The sequence below is a fragment of the Lissotriton vulgaris genome, chromosome 4_1, assembly GCF_964263255.1.
Source record: "Lissotriton vulgaris chromosome 4_1, aLisVul1.2, whole genome shotgun sequence".
Taxonomy (NCBI): Eukaryota; Metazoa; Chordata; class Amphibia; order Caudata; family Salamandridae; genus Lissotriton; species Lissotriton vulgaris.
In genome coordinates this window covers 1,980,176,603-1,980,201,092 of record NC_141691.1, presented here as the reverse complement: position 1 = coordinate 1,980,201,092, position 24,490 = coordinate 1,980,176,603, and the positions used below count along the sequence as shown (strand labels likewise).

The 24,490-nt window shown below is 42.6% G+C and overlaps 1 protein-coding gene across 1 annotated transcript in view; it reads right to left on the bottom strand.

Moving 5' to 3' along the window:
• Positions 1-563: 563 nt before the first annotated feature.
• Positions 564-24,490, bottom strand: part of LOC147724771 (prostate stem cell antigen-like) — a 71,404-nt gene continuing 47,477 nt past the window's right edge. Inside the window, exon 3 of the mRNA XM_086967063.1 lies at positions 564-1,524. Coding sequence (XP_086823189.1) covers positions 1,277-1,524 — 248 coding nt within the window. The 3' untranslated portion in view covers positions 564-1,276. The remainder of the gene's footprint in view (positions 1,525-24,490) is intronic.

Sequence of the window (24,490 nt, the reverse complement as noted above, 5' to 3'; positions counted from 1 at the left end):
ATCTACATAGAGCCGGGCTGAAAATGGCCACCTGCGTCTTCCGTCAGAAGTACGGGTACCCTTATTAAAGAGTAAATCATTTTTGTACATTCCTACTTATCTTTTGTTTTTTCCCTATATTACATTGATGTGCATACTGCTTGATTTATCCTAGGATTGCCTAGGAGTTATTTTCGACATACAGTTGTACCCTGTCCTAGGAATTGTACTATTTACTGTTCAGGGGGTCCTTGATTTCCTCTCCTATATACCAAGCGCCAGCAAACCTTTTTGGCAAATCTCACAACATTATGAAATCTTTGAGAATTTCTAATCAGATGAAAACTATAGTAGTTCTGATTTTGTACAACTCTGTTAGCCCATAACCATAAACACTTTAACATTTGACCTAATTTAATGCCAAAAAGAGTGCTATGTTCCCAACAGTTTTGGGCTTGAAAGTCAGGTACCCTGACATTCACATTAAAAAAGCAGCAGGCTTTCATCTCAACTCCATGGAAGGCCTTAAAGCAGTCAGAGGCGTGGTGTGCAATAAGGGCACAGAGGGAGTACACTAGCAACAATTTACATCAGAGGAGATCTTTAATGATTTGAATTACATCTAAGAGGTAAACAGGAAGAAAACAAATTATGAGCATTGTTAAAGCATATGCCAACCTTCATTTTCATGTACTACTGGAATATACAATATTTAAAAGGTGCAAGGATGCATATTGTGCGCAACTTCTAAAGGTCTTTTTTTTAGGCCCTGCTGATAGTACTAAAAAGGGGTAAAAGCTTTGTCTGACCTTACAGCACTATTATACATTTAGAGCTGAGCCTAACCAACAATTGGTGTCAGATTGCATTAAAACCAGTGTGAGATCAAACAGGGAAAATTCAGGTATAGCATGTCAACAATTGGCAGAAATCCCAGTTGTTAGACTCATTAAGCATTTTTGTGTCATGTAAAAATTAGGAAACTCCACTAAATCCTGCAGAAAAAATGGAAATTGCACAGGGCACACTATTTACCAGTCTCTGGATAATCTGAGTAGGACTCATTCAGTGCCAAGTGATAACTGGGGGATGAGAACATATTTAATTCCTACTTCTATAACTAGGAGACCAAGATGTGTCCCAAAAGGCCCTACAAATAACCCCTCTTTTAAAGCATCAGTATTAAACAAGACGATGCAGCGTATTTTGAAGGTATCAGTTCCCAAAAAATCAGCGTTGAGCTGATTCTTCGCTGATCCCTCCCCCGCCTCTGTCATGATCCTTCTTTCATCAGACATTACAGCGCCAGCTTCAACAGGACGCCGAAGACCGCTACCGAGGCAGCCTTCACCAAAAAGCTGATTTTGACGCTGGAAGCGCTAGATGAGAAGCCAGCAATGGTGTTGCCGTCGCCGATGCTGTAGGCGTTGCAAAGGTCTGTGGTGCAGCACTCTTCAGTGGTGTTTGCAATGAGCAAATTTTGATTGCCGTTAACACATGAGGAAGCACAGCGTTTTGTCATCAGTTTGATAGACATGATGTTAGCTGAAACAGAAGAGAATGATACATCAGAACTTGTAAATGTTCAGAGATATTTCCCTGTTCCTCAAGCTTATTATCATGCAACGCTCCTTTAGTGTCTATCTATGCTTGTGCTATATAAATATCACCACATTCAAAACAAGTATTGATGAATGCATTAGATTTCACCTCTGTGATAAATAATTAGATGTTTTGTTGTTGTAAGTTGTAGCTTGCTGAGCTATTGTACAATTACATTTACAGAAAGTCCGCTCAAGTGTTATGACTTGTTTATATACAAAAGTCAATATATTGGGCTGTTACTAGTGGTATAGTGCAGGTAAGTGATAGCATCATTTTCAAAATGAAATGATAGAGGGAAATAATAGAATAATTGAGCTAATAGAAATATTATGTGTTTGGAGGAGTTCTGATAACTTTTGAGCCCGGTGTTACTGCACCTGCTGCCCCATTCAAATCAAGGCCCTGTCGTCTGCAAGGAACTGCAGTTCTTGTATATTCACTTTATTTTTAACAAGCAATGCTTATTAAAACATTTAGAATTTGATCATAATGACCAAATAGATTAAGTTGAAAAAAATCAATCCGATAATGCCTCCGAAGTGCAAAGAAAGGTACTGATGCATGAATAGGAAATGTCACAAACGTTTCAAGGCTAAAGCATCTGCTTTACACAACTAAGTAATAAAAAGAGCAAGCATTCCAGCATACTGTCAGAAGCTGTCTGCCTTTTCTGTAGGAAGAGATCTAGGGCCAGATGTAGGTAAATGAGATTTACCGATTTTTAATTACCGAATTTTACCGATTCGGTAATTAAAAATCGGTAAATCTGAGGGGTGGATATGTAGGAACATCCAGATGTTCCTTTTACCGAATCGGTAAATATCGGTATTTACCGATTCGGTAAATACCGACCGGTAATGTCCCATTCATTCCTATGGGCTTTGAAGCCCATAGGAATGAATGGGGCATTACCGGTCGGTATTTACCGAATCGGTAAATACCGATTCTGACAAGGGTGTCACTTTGACACCCTCTAGCACCCCCAAAAAAGGTTCGGGGGCCATGTGGCAGGCATACCTGCCCTAAGGGCAGGTCTGCCTGTCATATGGCACAGGTGTGCATGCACACATGTGCATGCACACCAGAATCGTTATTTTACCATCAAATAGTATTTGATGGTAAAATACCGATTCTGTAATGCTTGTGGGACTCAGAAGAGTCCCACCTACATATCAATTTTACCGAATCGGAAAAAATACCGATTCGGTATTTTACAGAATCGGTAAATTTACCGATCGGTAAATTTACCGATTCTGTAAAATACAGGGCCCTACATCTCAAATTGCATTTACCGGTCGGTAACGGCCGAATTCGGCCGTTACCGACCGGTAAATGCCTACCTACATCTGGCCCCTTATCTTGACAGGGAATGGGACTTAAACAGTCTGAAAAGCTTTAGTAGAAGTATAGTAAATGGATGCAGCCAGCTGAAGTTATCAAAACAAAAAGCTCCACACAAATGCGAATGAACACATTAATTTGTCAATTAAAACTGATAAGAGCCCCCTTTTAAGATATATTAAATACAAGAGATTTCAAAAGCACAGCACAAGCACTGTGCTGGCAAAATCTAAACAAAATTATTAACTGAAGCAATTCTTGTAAGTCCATTTTGAGACTCTGGCTTCTACAATCAATCACTCATCTGACGCCACTCTACATGCAATGGTTTGCCAGACAACCACACTGGCTAGAGTAAGCACTGACTTTGTTTACTATTCCTCCAAATCTGAAGGTAAAAACCCAGAGCTTGTTTGACCAGAATTTATGTTCTTCGTTACTGATCTCAATCAGTGAGGAAAGTGCCAGTTCTCAGCTGTTGCTGAGAAATGTACTCCCACTCCTTCAAAGTTCTGAATTGTACTTGCTGCACTGCTTTAATATGGTGTATGCAGAAGCACTGAAGAAGGAATCCAAAACTTAAGGGCGTTCCAAATCATGTCCTAGGCTTTCCTAGGTTAAGCCTAAATCTGAAGAAATTAGACCACATTACCTCAGTGCTAAAAAAAACCTGACGGTCTCCCATCGGTTCAAAAACAGAAGTCAAGATAAAGGGCCAGAATATCTGTAAATGTTCGTCACTCAGTGTATGAGTGGTGCCTTAAGATTTGATTGCCTTAAGGCTATATAAAGCAAAAACAGACATTATGACGGATGGACAATGGCAAAGGTACTAGCCTACCTCCATATGGCCTAAAGAACTTGAAGCCCCTCCAACAATATCATCAGAAGTTAGACACACAGGAGTAACCATGATTCAGACCTATCCTTGACATGTCATATAAACAACAACACAAAGAGTGCCTTCAACACAATAAAAACAACATGTAGCATTTTCATATATCTTCTGCACCAACATAAACTTCATGCCATTTGCACAATTGTAATCTTTAAGGTTTACTATGTCAACAGACTACACATTGGCACACCCACATTCATCATACGCAAATACACAAGGCTTTTTTTCTGCTGTCATCCAAGAGAACGCATGACTCCAGTCCTGCAATCACTCCATTGGCTACCTACAGCTGGAAGGGCACTGTTCAAGGCTTTCTGCATTGTCCACAGAGCCACCCAAGATAAAGGACTGCGATCCCTGCAAGTTAAATTCAAGCATTATAGACCAACCAGAACAGGGCACACCATGTTTGTACCACCTACCATCATACCAGCTTACCATAAGAAATCCTTGGGAGGCACTGCTTTCTCAATACAAGCGACAAGTTCTGGAGCCCACTACCAGACAACGTTAGAAGCACCAAGGAGCATATACACTTCTGAAGACAGTTTAAAACATGGCTATTTTCTGGATAACTGCACTACACACAGCCTGGCAACAGAGCCCGGAAAACAGGTGCACCCTCAAGCGCAATCCTCAGCTTACAACCTATGAACTGGAAACTACTAAACCAACAAATTGCTTTCAGGGGCAACCTAAGAAGGGCTGACCTACGGTTTGCAGTAGCATTAAATAGTTATGTACTTGTATATATATATATATATATATATAACAGTAATGGCATATAATATTAAGACCATAATATACACTGTTCTGTAGCAAATTGTAACATTTACCTTAAAAATTGATATGACATGTCTGCTACGAGGGTAGGTCAACAATGGCACTGTAAAGCCCCCAACAACATCACCAAATGAACAGGTTTGGAATAACTACAGAGATCTTTCACACAATCCAGGACAATTCAGATAACTTTAAAATAGTCCACTTCTGCAGGCCCCAAATACCTACACAAACAGACTACTCTTTACATCTCACAAACACACTCAGGTATGGAATGATAAAAATAGCCATCTCAACAGATCTCTCCACTTCTCTCTCCTTCCAATCATGTTAACTCAGGACCACAATTATACACAAAATCCCAGATTGGACAACCCAGTGCAGTAATCAACTAAGCAGACTATACCATAAGAAATACCATAAAGGGACCTGCAGAGCTGCTCAAAGCTACTCACTGCACCTCTGTCTCTCGAACTTCATTATCCACCACAATGCTACGTCCCATAACAAGATGACTGTACCTCAATGGTCATCATGAATGACATGGAAACCTTTCCCACATAGGATCAAAGATTGATAACATACCACACACCCTACATGGTGTAGTGTGCTACCCATGCAAGCAAGTGCTTCAGCACCACACAAAGTAGTAAGTGCTATATAAATGCTGCAAACAATACAATATGATATTACACAAGCAAGAATCAAGTGAAATAAACATGAGCGGGATCATCAAATCCAAGGACCTAGACTGTAAATAATCTCAACCCCATGAAAAAGCAACTCAGCCTTAATTAATAGAAAACAGAACTGAAGAGACATTTACTGAAGGAGAACTTTGCCTCCCAGAAGAATCCTATCTGGACCCCAAACCAAAACCCAAGGAAATTGAATAAAGAGGTCAACTTCTAATTCCATTCTGGCAGGTTGGGAATCATGAAATATCTGTCAGAAGTAGAAGATGTAATCAGTACAAGGTTGTGCCTCCAGTGCCCCTGAGACAAAATAGTGGTGCTACCATCTGTGATAGTTTGAGTCAGATGAGATTGCCACCACTGCTCTTTCTTCAACACGTGTGAGCAGGGTCGGATTGGGATCACAATTTGGCCCGGGCACTGACGAAAAAAGTGGCCCACATTCAAGGGGCGTGGCCCACAATTAAGGGGCGTGGCCCACATTCAAGGGGCGTGGCCCACATTCAAGGGGCGTGGCCCACATTCAAGGGGCGTGCCCTTTCATGGAAGACCATTTGGTTACTCTTTGAGGTCTAATTTGTAGAGAAATATTTAGTAAATTAAGCCTTTTAAAGCTTACAGAGCAAGTAACATTGGTAAAGGCTAGGAGCACTGCAGTTCTGATAACTGAATACTTACTTGCAGTCTTAACGCCCTGCACAATGCCGTTAGATACTCTTTCCCAACCAGCTATGTCCTAGACTCTAATCATCACATTAATCAGAAATGTAGCACAAAGTCAAAAAGAAAGGGTAAGATTGGAATCTCTGGGAATAGACCATGTAATAACAAAAGTAAGAATTCACAAACTAGGAAAAGTCAGTCTGGGGTGTAAAGAATGCTGGGAAATGTATCTGTACAATCTAGTCATACATGTATTTCACAACCAGAAGGTGATGTCCATATACAAAAAACACAGTTCTATTTATGAATACCAATTACAGTTCACATGATCCGATTTTTTATTTAAGGACCTGGGCGATGAAGTGATCTGCCCAGAATCACAGGTTGTTGAGCAGATGCTGGGACTCAAACTTGAATCCAGCTCTCTGCAACTCTGGTATCAGGCCACATATGCCTATGCACAGACAAGAGACGTTTTAAGGCATGGGCAATGTGGGCTGTGGCCCAGGGCCCCAGCCTTTCAGGGAGCCCCCTGATAGAGCCAGCTCTGTTCTGCAGAGAATCGTGCCCTAATGACCATGCATACTCCTTAAACAGATTGTTTTAAATACAATTTTTTCAAATTTCTTTTTAATATGGGCGATGAGTAAGAACGTATCACAGAGATTTTTCAGGAAAATGTGTTTATGTTTCATGCAACATCCATAAAAAAAATGTCTTTAAGATCAAACCGGCCATCACATATGAGAAATGGGAGGATGTAACTGAGATTATTTTCAGTAATTTTAGTGAGCTGCTACTGTGTTGTAATATTGAAAACACGCGTCAATGTCCTTGAATATTAGATGTAAATACATTAAGAATTTGGACAAGTATGGTAGTGCTCTGTCCAGTGACCAGCTGAAAGAGGGCATCAAAGAGCAGAAATTGGATTATAAATTCAAATCTATTCTGAACAGGGGCCCAAAAATATGTTTGGCCCAGGGCCCCCAAAATCCTTAAGATGTTTGGCACAGACAAGGAATGAAAGTGAGAGGATACTCTTCTTGCACAGGACACAGGGCCAAGGTGACAATGGCCTACATGCTGAGCAACTAAAAAAACAGCAAGGCCCCTTTTTGTCACAAAATTATTCGAGCCCTCCAGTAAAGGAGCACCTAATAAGCTAGAAGCCCATGCTATTACTAACCTACTCAGCCCTCACCAGACCTTCAGCTCAGGAGCACATGAACAGCAGTAAGGCTCCTGCAATTAGTAAATTAATCAGCCCTCTAGGCCTCAGGGCAATGTCCTGGCAAGGGAGCACAATACACAGATGCTGGGTCATCCATGGTAGCCAGAATGTGAAGGGCTGTGGGCGAGGTGTTAAAACTGACACTGTTTATGTGCTGCGTGGGCCCCTGGGGAGCCAAGGTGAAAATGGCTCAAAGGCCTGAGCAGCACCTGGCCCCCAGGGAGGCCGATTTTTGTAATCACCCGCTCCCCAGCCACCCTCAGCTGATTTCCTAGTCCACAGAGAGCACGGAGACAGAGACAGAGAAATGAAAGCAGCCTCTCTGTGTGGCTGGGAAAGGGGGGAAAAAAAACGGCCCACAGAGGGCACGGAGACACCGGCCCTTCGGCCCAAGCCCGAATGCCCGAATGCCCACATTGCCAATCCGCCCCTGTGTGTGAGTCATGGTCCAATGTATCTTGAGAGTCCTAGAACAAAATATTCTTGAAAGGTCACATGGAGCTGAGCAGGAGTACCAAAGCTAATTCCTGAAGACTGGATCTGAAAGCACACAGGAAGAAGTTAGAATTTAGCCTCTTGGATGTGAATTTGTGATCACGAAAGGTTGCAGGAACCCCTGGCTTGCCAATTGGTATGCCTGGCACTGCGTTAGCGACCCGTGTTCTGTGTTCTTTTGTGCATTTCCAGTCTGTCAAATATTTTATTGATTGCTGTTAAAATGTCTTAACGTGAGTTTAATGCGGCAGAAGTTTGCTTAAGTTTCATCGGAAGTCTTGTACTATGAACATGTAGATACAAGTGCTACCCCTTCTGAAATACTGTTTCCACAGATATACACTTTGCCATAATTAGTGTTACAGCAAACAAATGATGGACAGAATGCTGACAATGCAAACATTCTCCCCCAGTCAAAAGATCTGGGTTAAATCCATAATTTTGTTGCCCAGTACGCCAACCCAGTTTGGACCAAGCCATATGCAAATCAGTCTTTACCCTGTGCCTCATGGGAACAGTCCAGACCGAGCTGCCAGGCCAGGTCCTCCCTGGGCCGGAAACAAGCATCATGGGACCAGTTTCGGAAACAAGCATCCTGGGACCGGTTTCATTTGTTCGGGGGTGTGGGCCCATAAAAGTAGTGAATACATTACCCTTTTGCCTCGGTAGTATCACCCATGCAGGCACAAGGGCAAAAAGGTTCCCCAGGGGATGGGTTTAACTGTATTCCACCCAGGAGATGGCACACAGTTTGTTGATCTATACTACTATTATAAAGCGAGAACTGGGAACCTTTGAGGCGGGTAAACTCCAGAACTACACCACCAATCACAACACCCAATACAGCGTTGGAAAGGGGAGGTCCACGAGATGGACATAGGCTATAGCACCACACCATATACATTAAGGGGGGGGGGAAGAATGTTAGGGGAAAAGTAGTCCTTAGGCGTATGCATACAGTGATAGAACGCGGCGCACGGCGTCATGGGCACATAACGTGGCGTATACGCAATGGCGTGTGGGCGTGGTGCGGGGAGGAGCGCGGAACCGACACCCGGTTCAGTGAAATGTGCAAGAGCTGCGGCGAAAGTGGAGCCGTAGGAAAAGTAACGCGGCGTTCAGGCATCCGGCCAGGAGCGCACAACCAACACCGGTTTAAGGGACTTCCTGGTAGCTGTAAGCTGGCGTCCGGCCAAGAGCGCGGGGAGGAGCAAGGAAACGACACCCGGTGAGGTAAGGGAGTTCCTGGTAGCTGTTAGCTGCCGTCCGGCCAAGAGCGCGGGGAGGAGCGCGGAACCGGCACCCGGTTCAGTGCAATCTCCGCAATGCTAAAGAGAGCGGCGGCGACAGTGGGGCCGTGGGGCTGATCCGGCCCCGAGGATGACGCCTGGTAAGGGACTTCCTGGTAGCTGTATTGCCCCCGGACAACGTCGGGACGGGCTGCTAGTTATGTAGATAAAGATGAAGTCCAGTTAATGATGGTAGATCCTCAGATCAATCTGATTTCTATGAGCACAGAAAGGCCTTTGAGCAGTATCTACTGAATTGGTGTCAAAGACACAAAGCACCTTTAGCCAGACTCAGTCAGTGTTCTCTTTGCACAGAAACATTATTGTTTGCAATTGGAACCAAAGTTTTAAGTTGGATGGCAATGGATAGTCCTAGGATTTCTGAGAAAAGGACTGAATTCAGAGAGGACTCCATAGATCGATTTTCTATGACATTTAGGCCCTCATTCCAAGCAATGCTTTTTGGGGGAAGATATACTATTGTGGGAGAGAGGATATTCAGCCAGGGTGGGAATAATCTGCCAAACCAAATTTACTCTGTACTTTTCTGCAGATATTTACAATTCTGCGCTCATTATTTGGAAATTTTCCACTACTCCACTTCCTTGAAGGAGATCTATGCAACCTGTTCAACTCTGAATTCATTAATCTGTGGGCCTGGTACTTTTTGGACTCAGAAAGATTGGACTATTCAGAATAGCCCAGAGTGGTAGCCTCCACCAAACCTCTACAGGACACTCGCAATGAGGGCTTTGAAACCTCTCCCAGCGAGTTGAGTATTTTCCATTACATTCAAACTCAAAACGAGGCCCTTCAAGGTTTGCAGATAGTTTTTATTAAACCTTCTTGCAAAGTTGGTGGTTTGTGGAGCTGTCAACATTAAGTTTTCCCACAAAAATATTTGACTTGCTTATGACAAAAAGGTGATGTCCCAACCATCATCCACTCAGGATACACATGCTTGAGATGTATGCTCAACTGGCTACTGTAATTTTTGGCAGCTGGTGCCCCTCTCTGCTTTCTCCAAACCATTTGAAGAAGCTAAGCAGAGGGCTTTCAGGTCTGACCAATGGTTTACCCTTGAAGAATCTTCATATCCTTTTAACTAGAAGCTCACAGTGGACTTTGATCCTAAGACTTGATCAAAGTCTCATAACTACATTCAGTTGAGAGAGATCAGAATGTGTAAGCCAATACTTTTCTGGACACAAGCCACTGCTTACTTCACATGGTCTTTGACTGCTGATAACATTACATGGAGTGACTTCAGGTAACATATCACCTTGATCAAATAAGATAGCCCGCATCACTTTTGACCTGTAAATTATCTTTGGATGACAATAACCCTTCAAGTCAAAAGCAGGTGAATACATTCATAAAATCACAGTTAAAGAATGATAACCACACTATAATTCTTAGTAACCCATATATATGTTGTTTGCATGGAAGAGGCCAAAATACTATACATCATAAAGAATACAGATGGGAGAGAACCCTTGAGGAATGTTGAAATCCTTTAGCAAACATGGTATATCGCTGAATATAGGGCATTTTCTTTTTATCCAGATCAGGTATCAGCTCAGTTATCTTTCCCAAAGTCTACTACATTTGCAGATAATATAACATGTGTGATTGTAATGCACACATTCACCTAAGGGTATCTTGGCACTAAATAACATATGTTTATTGTTATCCCAACTCAATGTTACTCATTTTATTGACCTCATAAGCAGGAAAGGCTGAGTGGACCTGCTAGGATTTGAACTTGTGACGACGAGGTTAAACACAAGCCCCTATAGTTAGGGGTGAGTGGCAAACTCTGTTTCGTGGATGGAGTTAGCAGAGTTTTACCACTCTGCTCCTCCATTTATTGCACAGAGTTTGGCAAAACTCCGACTCTGCCTTGTAGTGGAGTTTTTGTACTACCACTACCCACAAGGTTCTGGCCAGGCTCGATTGCGTAGTAGGCACAAAGCTGGCTTCTTGCCGTTGCCAAGGAAACTGATATCCGCTGGAGGACAACCATGTCTGGTCCCACCATGTCACGTGACTCACGTCACCTCTGGTGCAAGACTCAGTATCAGGAGCTGCCACTAGAGTGGAGCAGAGCACCGAGAAGACAATGTGAGTGCTACCGGTGGGCGGTGGGCGGACAGGAGACCAAGCCTCTTCCTGCGGCTGCCACTGTCGGAACCTGACCCAAGGGGACCCTCTCGCATCGTCGATGGACCGAATAGGTAAGGAGGATCCCAAGCCTCCTGAGTCCCTCCGCCAGAGCCTCCTAACTGATCCGGAATGGGCAAGCGTCCTCCCCTCAGCAGTGCTTGCATCACCGGGGCAGGACATACAGAAGCGTCCCAGATTATAGGTGCACATTCAGAGATCCCAGATTAGCAGTTTCCTATATTCTCGTTATTTTTATCCTTACCGCAGTACATGCTACAGGAGAAGCCGGTAGCTCCGCCCACTAGCGGACCTCCGCATAGTGCTGGAGAGTATTTTTTCAATTTGCGGAGTTCTGCGTGGTGCGGCTACGAGGACTCTGCCCGGGCCTGCCTATAGTGGAACATTTGATCACTAAGCCACCAGACCCGGCATAATTTTTAGGTCTCGCTATAGCCATTGCGTAAGCAATGCTTTGCGAGAGTATAGTAAAGGGCCCTCAAAAATGCTCACAAAGTCTGCAGGCTGATCGGGCATAGTGCATGTGCGCCGTGCTCGCGCACCATTTGTCAGCCTGCAGCCATTGGGAGGACTTTTGCAGCTGCTTTGATGTTCCCAGCCACTTCACGCGCACGCTCTGCCTCTGCTGCCATATGGACACGTATTCAGATTAATATGCTTCAGCACACCCCCTCACCCCTCATCCCCCTTATGCTCTGCGTCCCAGATACACGCACAGCCGCACCCAAGTACTTCACAGCTCTTTACAACAGAATTGCCTTTGTAACTTTTTTTTTACTCATTGTAAAAGCACCTACATCTCCACTCAACATATGCTCCCTAGCCAATGTCCCTCCCACCCTTCCTTTGATCTCTGCTTTTCTTATAACTTTCGGCGTGAGTTCTCACACGCTCCTCTCTGCCCCCTTCCTTTAATGGCCCTCCCCCTCCCCCAGCACAGAGCGCTCATTGCTTGTTGTTTGTGTCACCAGCATTCTTTTCCCGTTCTTGTGGACTGCACTCATTTTGGGGGGCGTGTGGCGTGTACCTCTTTCCTGAATAATGCCTCCTGTTCCTCTGCCTGCAGCATGTTGTTTGCACCTCACTCATCCTATAGGTAATGTTCCCCCCTTTTCTCTTACATGTGTCCTAGCCCACTCTCAATGCTATAGCCCAAGCCATCGTTGCTGCTTATTTATCTCATGCAACTGACAACAATTGATAAAGCCAATAGACCGACTTATTGTCAGTATGCTGCTATTCGTTGTATCATATATCTGGATGTAATGACAGAAACAGCCATAATACAAGTGGGGCAGCACACTAAGCTAAGCAGGATTTTTTTTTTGCACGTTATTTAAGCCACTCCCTTTATTACATTTCCCACGCTGCTGGCGTTATCCTTTCAATCCACTTTTTGCTGCTGTACTGTTCCTCATATTTCAGCAAATTAAGGCGTTATGTGGGGCTGTTAGGGCAGGACAATGGTAGGTGGTATTGCAAGTTATTTCACCCTTCACCCCCTCTCAACCCATTGTAACCTCCTTCAGCGCTGTGCATTCCTTCACACACTCGTACATAGCTGACCATTGCTGCGTGCTCTCTTCAGAGAGGCCAGATATTGGATGGGCATACATCAGCTGTGTGACGTGACTACAGCCAGGTAATGTTCCCCAAGTGATTTGTGTTTCCACTATATTTCTGCAGCTTGGGCCTGTTTAGTCCTCCCATGCACCCAAATGTGCTGCATTCTACCGATTAATTTGGCCTCTTTTTTTTTTCTATGCCCAACCCTGCCACATACTATAGCCCAAGCCATCGTTGCAGCTTATTTATCTTATGCAACTAACAACATTGACAAAGCCAATAGACCCGACTTATTGTCAGTATGCTGCTACTCGTTGTATAATATATCTGGATGCAATGACAGAAACAGCCAAAATACAAATGGGGCAGCACACTAAGCTAAGCACGATTTTTTTGTTTTTTGCACGTTGTTTAAGCCACTCCCTTTATTACATTACCCACGCTGCTGGCGTTATCCTTTCAATCCACTTTTTGCTGCTGTACTGTCTCTCACATTTGAGCAAATTAAGACGTTATGTGGGGCTGTTAGGGCAGGACGATGGTAGGTGGTATTTCAAGTTATGTCACCCTTCACCCCCTCTCAACCCATTGTAACCTTCAGCACTGTGCACCCCTTTACACACTCGCACATAGCTGACCATAGCTGCGTGCTCTCTTCAGAGAGGCCAGGTATTGGATGGGCGTACATCAGCCGTGTGATGTGACTACAGGCCAGGTAATGTGCCCCAAGTGACTTGTGTTCCCACTATCTTTCCGCAGCTTGGGCCTGTTTAGTCCTCCCATGCACCCAAATGTGCTGCATTCTACCGATTAATTTGGCCTCTTTTTTTTTTTCTATGCCCAACCCTGCCGCATACTATAGCCCAAGCCATCGTTGCAGCTTATTTATCTTATGCAACTAACAAAATTGACAAAGCCAATAGACCCGACTTATTGTCAGTATGCTGCTACTCGTTGTATCATATATCTGGATGCAATGACAGAAACAGCCAAAATACAAGTGGGGCAGCACACTAAGCTCAGCACGATTTTATTTTTTTTGCACGTTAATTAAGCCACTCCCTTTATTACATTACCCACGCTCCTGGCGTTATCCTTTCAATCCACTTTTTGCTGCTGTACTGTCCCTCACATTTTAGCACATTAAGGCGTTATGTGTGGCTGTTAGGGCAGGACGATGGTAGGTGACGCTTTCACCGGGCACAGACACCACCAGCCGCCAGTGCACGCTTTCACCGGGTACAAACACCTCCAGCCGTTAGTGCACGCTCCCACCAGGCACACACCACCAGACATCAGTGCGCGTTTTCACCAGGCAGACACACACCACCAGCCGCCAGTGCATGCTTTCACCAGGCACACACACACCACCACCTGTCAGTGCACGCTTTCACGAGGCACACAGACTCCACCGGCCGTCAGTGCACACTTTCACCAGGCACATGCTTTCACCTGGCACACACACAACACCAGCCGTCAGTGCACGCTTTCACCATACACAAACGCACCACCAGCTGTCAGTTCATGCTTTCACCAGGCACACACACACCACCAGCCGTCAGTGTACTCTTTCACCAAGCACACACACACCACCAGCTGTCAGGACACGCATTCATCAGACACACACCACCAGCCGTAAGTGCACGCTTTCACCAGGCACACCCACCATCAGCCGTCAGTGCCCGCTTCTACCAGGCACACACACCACCAGCCGGCAGTGCACACTTCCACCAGGCACACACACACCACCAGCCGTCAGTGTACTCTTTCACCAAACACACACACACCACCAGCTGTCAGGACACGCATTCATCAGACACACACCACCAGCCGTAAGTGCACGCTTTCACCAGGCACACCCACCATCAGCCGTCAGTGCCCGCTTCTACCAGGCACACACACCACCAGCCGGCAGTGCACACTTCCACCAGGCACACACACAACCAGCCATCAGCACGCAATTTCTACAGACACACACACCACCACCCATCAGTGCACACATCAATTGTTAACGCATCCACAATTAACTATTTTAACAATAGCAGTATGGCGAACTTTACTTTTAAACATATTCATTTAAAGCGCAGCATGCCACCATTGCCACAAAAATAAATATAACGTTTTTTGGCCTACAATTTATAGACTTTTGTTGCAATAGGTTTTGCAATTGGTGTTGGAATATTTAGCAATGCCAATAGTTCAAATGTAATTAATGCGAGACCTATTGCAATGTAAATGCTTGTTGCACTAGGTATTAGAGAATTGTTTGTGGATACTCTTATGAATCAATATAGATTTTTCAGGATATATTCTCTGATTCTGAGTTTGAGGCATCTGGAGTTTAGTAACTTGCAAGTAGTTCATTAACTTAAGAATCAATCAAGAAAATATTATACGGAATCTAGAGTGGAATTTATTGCCAATGCTACATCTGCATTGATTATGGCTAATATCAATACTCTTCGGAATAAATAGATTTAACTAATCAGTGTCAAGTCAGCTAAGCTAGGAAGTAAAATAACAAATGGAATCATGAATAATGGTAACAGTTTTCATACAAATATTGATTACATTTGTAAGTTTCGAGGTCCTCTGTAGTATGGGGAGAAGGTTTGGAAAACTGTTGAGACAGGTACCTACCAAAACCAAATTAAAATATATGAAGGAAGACTCATCAAGGAAAGTAGTAAAGATGGTGAGTTACAACAGTGAGGGAATCTGAGGGTCACGACAAAAAGAAATCAGTCCGATTGGCTTAGCTCTCTGCACCCTTAAATGTCAATAAAATACAATGAAAGGTGGAGTAACATTTTAGCGAGCCGACAAAAGAGCGCTGGAATATAGTGTGCCTAGCTAATGAAAAAAGTAAAATTCCAATCATGATCTCATAAACATTGTTGATATTATGTTAACAAGAGAAATATATTTGTGATGATATTAGTATGAATACATTTTATAGAGTTAGTAGTCCTGCTACCAGGTGTCTCCAACCAGTCAAAAGATAATGAGCTACTAGTAGCTCCTAGTCAACTTCAGAGCATGTCACAGGCTAGAGTTTATTTTTAAATAAGCACAAGGTCATATATTCTTTTTAAAGTTAAGGGAAGTTTGTATTTACTTTACATTATCAGCAGGCTGCAGATAGCAGGGCCTGCTAATAAGCAGTGCTCAGTCAGATTTATGACACAGGCAGGGCCGCAGAGGTGAGCAACTGAAGCACTGGAGTATTTAAATCTTAAATAAAGTTCCTTGTCAAATCAATATCGAGCTGTGAACCAAATGATATTTTCTGAATACTTTAAAATGGGAGAAAATTGAAATATAAAGTTACCTTAAAGATTCAGTTAACTCTTCATTATAATTTTCTCCCATTTCAAAGTGTTGCATTTACAAACAGCAGGCCTCCTGCTTCTAGTGGCCATAAGACACTGTGACATGAGTATAAGTGAAAAATACAGCCATTGTTTAGAAGAAAGAAATTTAAAGTGAAGAAAAATGTTCCATATTATGAACATTTTTGCTGGAAAATTTTCAGTACTTTTAGGGCCTGATTCACAGAACTAACTTAAGACAAATTCCTAAACTTACTACTTTTGGTATTCACAGTAGGCATTTAGTAGTGGTAAAGTTAGGATTTTGCCTTAAATCTGTCTTAAGTCTGTCCTACATTTGTCTTAAGTCTGTCTTAAGTTTGTCTTAAGTCTGTCCTACTACTTTTGGTATTCACGGAAGGCATTTGTAGTAGTAAAGTTAGGATTTTGTCTGAAGTTTAACTTAAGACAGACTTAAGACAGTGTAGCGAGGTCGGGGTGGAGAGACGCACTAACTGGTGAATGCCTGTTCCTAATTCCCCTCGTTCCCTACAGACTAACAACCCAAGGGCGGAGTGGGACAGCGTTTCGGAGCAGGAGGAGGAAAAAGAGCGCGGCGCCTTTAACTGGACCTTCATTGAGCAGGACGCGACTCCGCCCCTCTCTGACATCAGTGATCACGGACAGGACAAAGAGCAGGAAATCCTGTATGGCGGGTGTGTTCACACCTCGGAGGTCGGAAGCGGAAAAGGCGAGCGAGAGAGGAAGTGCGGAGTTGACGAGGAAGACGGGAGAACCGAGAGTGAGGGAGAGCCAGGAGGCCAACGACCCTGTGCACCGCCGTGCCACACTCCCGAGGGAGGAGTGTGGCTTTTCCAGGTACGGAGACGTTGGGCGGCTTGGGTGGGGAAGAAGAACGCCCCTGTGTAAATTTGTAGATATCCTTGTGCGTGCCTTTCCCGTGTGTGCCCCGATACCCGTCTTCCCTCCCTACCCGTCCGGTAACCCTCACGACTTTACCCCTCCCCTATTTCACGAGCACAGCTAGTTAACGAGAAACACGGGTGTCCCTTCACTTTCACTCGCCCCCTGAAGAGTACGACGTATCCTAACCTTAAACTAACGGCTCCCTCTGTTGGTCTCCTTTTCCCTCAGTATACCTGCAACGGAGAACTGAAGCAGAAGAAACGGACGCCTGTCAGGACAGCCCGGACTTCCAACACGCCGAAGACATCGCCACCACGAACAACCTGGAGTTCGCAAGGGAAAGACTAACCTTTAGGGCAAAGCGTACAATAAAAATAAAACCTAGCTTGAAGAGATATTCCGGTGTACCGCCTCTTACTGAACCAGAGCCCACTACCACACCCCCTCCAACGCCCACAGACAGACTTAATACAGACTTAATACAGACTTAAGACAAACTTAAGACAAACTTAGGACAGACTTAAGACAGACTTAAGACAGATTTAAGACTAATTTAGGACAGACCTAAGACAGATTTAAGACAGACTTAAGACAAAATCCTAACTTTTCTACTACTAAATGCCTTCTGTGAATACCAAAAGTAGTAAGTTTAGGATTTTGTCTTAAGTTAGTTCTGTGAATCGGGCCCTAAATTCCTCCCATTTAAAAAAAAATGATAGCATGTTTGTGTTATACATGAAACGGTGTCACATGTGGCGAAGGGTGAGTCCTGTACTGCAAGTACGTGTCACACAGGCTCCCAGTCACCTGTACAAATATATCCCATTCATACGCACACATGTTCATACACCCGCAAAAACTGTGCACTCACTAACTCACATGGCAGCCCTTTCAGAGTGCCCCTAGTCAAAGTATTTTGTTCAGACCACAGTTTCTGGCTCTATGAACCTTAACCACTTGGACGCTAAGGGTGCTCAGCCCATATAATGAGATTTCCATTGAGATGAATGGGCAGTGCATGACAAGTTACCCTTGTCATTAGCATCCAAGTGGTTAAGCTTAAAGTCAATTAAGTGTGTAGGGGTGTCTGGTAACAATGCACAAGTTGCTTAGCCTTCAGTAGCGCACAAGGATTTTCACTGATCAGAAGTAGTTCTCACTACAGAAATGGTTGGAGACCGCTGTTATAAGCATTCTACATGAAAGCATAAAAAAGTGGTTTGACAATATTAATAAATATGGTCTTAATGGTTCTAGTAAACTATTAATTATGTTTAAGCATAACGTTTCAACAATGAGGCAACCATTTTTCCTGTTTCATGTGTATATACTCCCTGGGTGGGCCCCTGATGTGCTATTAGCTGCTGATGTTGAGTTGATATCAGAAGTGGTTAACATGGAAGGTATTCAACTGATCTTTCCCAGTTATTTTGCTTCTAATTGCAGAGATTAATTAGGAAAAGAAGCTTGGAATAATCCATAACCTGCTTTTAATTTGCAGCAATCCACAGATAAAATGGCTGTTTTGCTTCTGAGATATTTTAATTTTATATTTGTTTTAATTTTTTAATGATTTATCCAATCACATACAGCAAAACATAGAACTATACAGAACATAGGACCATAGCATGTTCAAATGGCTTACATACATCTGAATGTTATGCTAAGAATGTCTATTCACGAAGTCCAGACAGATTGACGTAGTTCAGGATGATTTATTGTAGATATGTAGATAAGATAGATAAATCCAGTACAGGTCCTAAACTAGCCCCTCCAGGTGCAGCCAGCATGCTGCTCAGCCCCTTCCAACTATGGCGTTTGTTGAAAGAGACTCGTAGGCTCAATAGGATTCTTCATTTCTTCTTTATTCAGGAAATAAGACGTAGTACAGCGACACCGAACACAACAGCAACCTCCACCCTTCTCCTTCAGCAACTGTCTCTCTCCCCTACATTCTCTCCAAGCATGCATTCCACACATTCCACACGTGCACACACATACACGCGCTAACACACACACAAGACATACCACGCACACAACACTACATATACAACCAAAACCACACACCCTCCTCCTCAATAGCTGAGTCACCACCAAAAGAATTACCCTAACTTAAAATCAGAAAACCGGGCAGGTAACTTCCTTATTCTATTACCACGGCATAAAAGCTCACCTTCAATACCAATATTGGTACAAGATGAAGCAACATCAACAATATCACTAACATCACTCTCTGTATCACATCTGGCACTACAACCACCCGTACTACCAGTTGACGCCACATCCTTCATTAATCCAAAATCATCACCCAACATATACCCACTACACATCCCTTCATCAACACCACCAGATCGTGAACCTACCACGCTATCCCTCTCATTGCAAAAACTCAATTGTCGAAAATTCCACCTCTTACCATCTTCCAATTCTACTGCGCTACCCAACACCTTCATTACTCTCAAGGGTTTGGACCATACACTTTCACCCTTCAACACAATTCTAGGATTCTTTACCCGAACCATTTGACCTATCTTAACCAAAGGCCAACTACATTTACCTCCATGATACTGCTGACTGCGATCCTGATACCTTTTGACCTCATCTCTGATTTCTTTATCAATATCGTTGTTACTGCACTGCATTTTATCATTTCTTTTCCTCAACCACCAAGGAACTAAACCAGTAAATGGTTTTCTACCTCTCAAAACCTCAAAAGGTGTTTTCCCTGTAGCAGAATGCGGGGTAACACGATACGCAGTCAACCTCTCTCGTAGAGCCTTCCTCCAGGGTAACCCTGCACTCAATGCCAATTCAATCACTTCCTTAACCACCCTGTTGAAGCGCTCAACTTGACCGTTACTTTCGGGATTATATAGTGATGATTTGATGTGCTTGATACCCATTACCACTAGGGATTCTTCCATCTTTTGTGACACAAACTGCGGTCCATTATCCGAAACCAGAACTTCCGGGACCCCCTCCCTTGAAAACACATCTTCTAAAAACTCAATGACCACATCCGTAGTCATCCCACTTACCATCCTTACCTCGGGCCATTTCGAATAATAATCAACTAATACAATAGCATAACAGTACTTAGATGATAATGCTGAAAATGGACCCATGAAATCAATAGCCACCTTTTGCCATGGATACTCAGGTAACTTCACCATAGTTAAAGGTACACTCAATGGCTTTGCCACCTTATCACTGACACCACAAACTTTACAATTCCTCACTAATCGATCCACCATGGAATCAAAACCTGGCCACCAAAACCACTCTTTAATCCTTCTTTTAGTACTGGACATATCACCGTGCCCCATGTGACTCTTCTCAACAATGTCCTCTCTTAAGCTAACTGGAGGCACAATTCTGTCACCTCTTAGGACAATATCATTAACAACACACAGTTCCTCTTTAATTTTCGAAAATCCAGCACATTCACCCCGTAAGTTTGACTCTCTCGGCCAACCAACACATATGAACCGTTTAACCTCTTTCAAAACAACATCCTTGTCCATCTCACACATCCAAGACGCCTCAGATACAATACAATTGACATCCTTCTCATTTATCAAAAACACATCCTCGATGGTAAAGGCTATTTCACAATCACTATTAGTTTCAATTCCTGTCGTGTCTACATTAGGTAATCTTGAAAGACCATCCGCAACTACATTATCCTTACCAGGAATATACTCTATATCAAAACTGAACATTTGCAGCTTTGAAGCTAAGCGAGCTAACCTAGGAGTTAAATTCTTCCCACCTTCAGGTCTCAAAATATTCACTAATGGTTTATGATCGGTACAAATTTTAAATTTTCTCCCCCACACATACATCCTGAATCTTTCAGCAGCCCATGAAGCAGCCAATAACTCCTTCTCTATTACGGAATAATTGCGTTCCGATTTTGTTAACGTGCGTGAAGCATACGCCACTACCCACTTCTCTGATTTAACATGTTGAGAGAACACAGCACCAATGCCATACCCAGACGCATCCACAGATAGTATACATTCAGCAGTTGGCAAGAAGGGTTTCAAACATGGTGTTGTAACTATTTCTTTCTTCACCTTCTCAAAACATATTTTTTGTTGCTCACCCCATGTAAACACTACACCTCTTTTTAACAATGATCTTAGCGGTTCAACTTTTGAGGCATAATTTTCAACAAAACGTGAATAAAATTCTGTTAACCCCAGGAATGACATCAATTGTTCCTTATTTGTAGGTTCAGGAACAGCCAGAATAGCATCAACATGACCGATTTTTGGTCGAATACCATCTTTAGATATAACATGTCCTAAATACTCTACTTCAGATTTCCCAAACACACATTTCTCATTTTTGATAGTTAGTCCACTATTTCTCAATGCATCTAGAACAGCATATAAACTTTCATCATGACATTCCTTGTTCTTTCCATATATTAAAATGTCATCCTGAAACATTTTAGCATTTTTAATGCCTTGTAAGATCCTACACATCTCTCTTTGAAATACTACAGACACGCTTGCAAGACCAAATGGCATACGTTTATATCTAAACATTCCCTCTGTGGTGATGAAAGCAGTACAATGTTTAGAATCATCATCTAAAACGATTTGGTGATACACACTTGTCAAATCTATCTTGGAAAACCAAGAAGACCCACCAACGGAAGATGTAAGTTCTTGCAGATTAGGAAGAGGAAATGCATCCACCCAAATGGCTTCATATAAACACCTTAGGTCGACACATAAGCGCAAATCGCCATTGGATTTAAGAGAAATCACGACTGGCGAAACCCAGTCTGAACTCTCAACTGGTTCAATAATTCCATCTTTGCACAATTTTTTAAGTATTTCACCCAATTTTTCTCTATAGCTAATAGGCACATTCCTAAGTTTTTGTCTGACAGGACACACACCTTCTCTTAAAATAATTCTATGCTTGAATCCAACCATTTTACCAATGCCATTGGAAAATACATCAGGAAATTTTTCCTGAAGAATTGAGTAATTGTCCATCTCGCAACAATCATTCTGAATAGAATAAACAGGACAATCCAAACTAGGATCAATTTTCATACCTAAGTCAAATATGTGTGGCCACCCTAAAATAGTTTCACCTTTGTTAGCCGCATAAATTTTGCCTTGACATGAATTGTTTCCAAAACTAATCTTAGCTAACATAAAACCTTCTAAAGGTGTTCTATGACCAGTATAACTTCCAGGGTGTACATCCGGTCCTAATAATGATCTATTGGGCCAAAGAGATTTAAACAAATCTATTTCCATGCTGGTATACCATGCACAAGAGTCTACCATAACTTTTACCTCCAGACCATCAATGTTGACAATGCATTATGGTAACTTTTTAACCTTACTCGTCCCTTTAATTGACTCATCATGCACGCTACATATTTCACCTACTACATGAAAAGTATTATCTTGACTATCTATTTGGACACAATTAATGTCGTCTTGCTCATCATCTTGGAGAAAATTGACCTTAGCTTTAAAATTATGACATACTCTAGTGAAATGTCCCTTTTTTTTACAATTAGTACATATTTTATCAAGTGCAGGACACCACTTATAGTTTGCTAAATGGTTGGTAGATCCGCATCTATAACATGCAAATTTCTTTTGCTCATTACTTTTCTCATAACTTTTCTCATTACTTTTCTCATTACTTTTCTTATTAGGATAATTAGTAAATGACTTATTATCATTCTTGAATTTAGATTTGTCACCCTTATTTATCACATTGACTGAACCAGACTCAGAATCATTTTTCTCATTCCTGACTTCACGAATACATTGGTCCGAAATCTCTACCCCTCTAGCTACTTCTAGGGCATTTTTTAACGAAGTACTCCCTGATGACCATAACTTTTCTTGAATTTTTTTCGATTTAGTTTTCATAAGGATTTGATCACGCAAGACTTGGTCATAAGTCATACTTTCAAACTCACACCTAACAGCCAAACCCCTCAATGCTGAAACATACTGATCAATTGACTCATCCACTTTTTGAGCCCTCGAATAAAACTTAAACCTTTCCATAACAACATTAATTTTCCTTCCAAATCTCTCCTGCATTTGTTTAACAGCACATTGATAAACACCCATGTCACCAGCATTTTCAATTTTAGGTAAATTTTTGAACTCCCTTAACCCTACTGCGCCCAGTCTATGTTTAAGTAAAGACACTTTTCTTTCTTGAGAGGATTCTTCTTCAGCTAAAACCTAAACATAAGCTTCGAACATATCAAGCCATAAATCCCATGCAATAGGAGGTTCACCGGATTCTGCCAAAAAGAACGGTGGTGGGTGAATTGAAGACATTTGAACTAATGATGAAAATATAAATACAAACAAAAACAAACAATCCAAAAATAAAATATTTTCCCAATGAGTATAATTCTTGCGCAAAAAGTTCACCAAAGTTCAAATTGTAACAATAGTTATTATTGATTTTGGGCAAAATGTTCACCAAAGTTTGTCTTTGAATTCTCTCAGAGGAACTCCAAGTCAAGAAAGATAAATAAAAAGCTTGCTGAATGTGTTCAGCATCTAATAGTAAACAGCTCCTTCATGCAAAATACGGAATTAAAAATGAAGGAAAATGAAGCGTTGAACACCAGCAGCATTGAAATCGGCACCCGGTGAATGTTACTTGTTGCTAGGATACAATGAACAAATTCAAGATGGCCGCCACGTTGTGTTTACGATACGTGATGACGATGCAGCGACGTAGTTGATCCGCTACGGAAACTCAGGAGAATGTTTTCCGTCAAGCTGCAATGGAGTGCTCACGTATAATCCACTCACGCGGAGCAGTCATGTGCAATCCACTCGTGCAGAAGGCAAATTGAAAGATGCACAACACAACGGCACAACACAACGGGTGAGTGTTGCCGAGGATAAATATCTCAAAAGAAAATTTTTACCGCTCAGGAGATCATTTGTCCAGAAGTTCACCAGATAAGCACGAGCAGAAATTCCAATCTCCAGAATCAATAATTCTTTAAGGAGCAATTTGAAAAAAAATTTTTTTTGAAGAAATTGTGCTCAGTGCCGCTACTAAATCCTGCTCGTCGCCATATGTTGAAAGAGACTCGTAGGCTCAATAGGATTCTTCATTTATTCTTTATTCAGGAAATAAGACGTAGTACAGCGACACCGAACACAACAGCAACCTCCACCCTTCTCCTTCAGCAACTGTCTCTCTCCCCTACATTCTCTCCAAGCATGAATTCCACACATTCCACACGTGCACACACATACACGCGCTAACACACACACGAGACATACCACGCGCACAACACTACATATACAACCAATACCACAATGTTCCTCACAGACTCTCAACATTCCTGAGCGCATCATCACTGCAACAATCCACTGGCTGAACAGGAGGAGAAAATGGCATCCACATCCACACGCAGAGGATATGGTATCTATATCTGCGCGATGGATCAAATTTGTGTGCGGAAACGAATGAGCACAGAATTCCGCCAATAACGT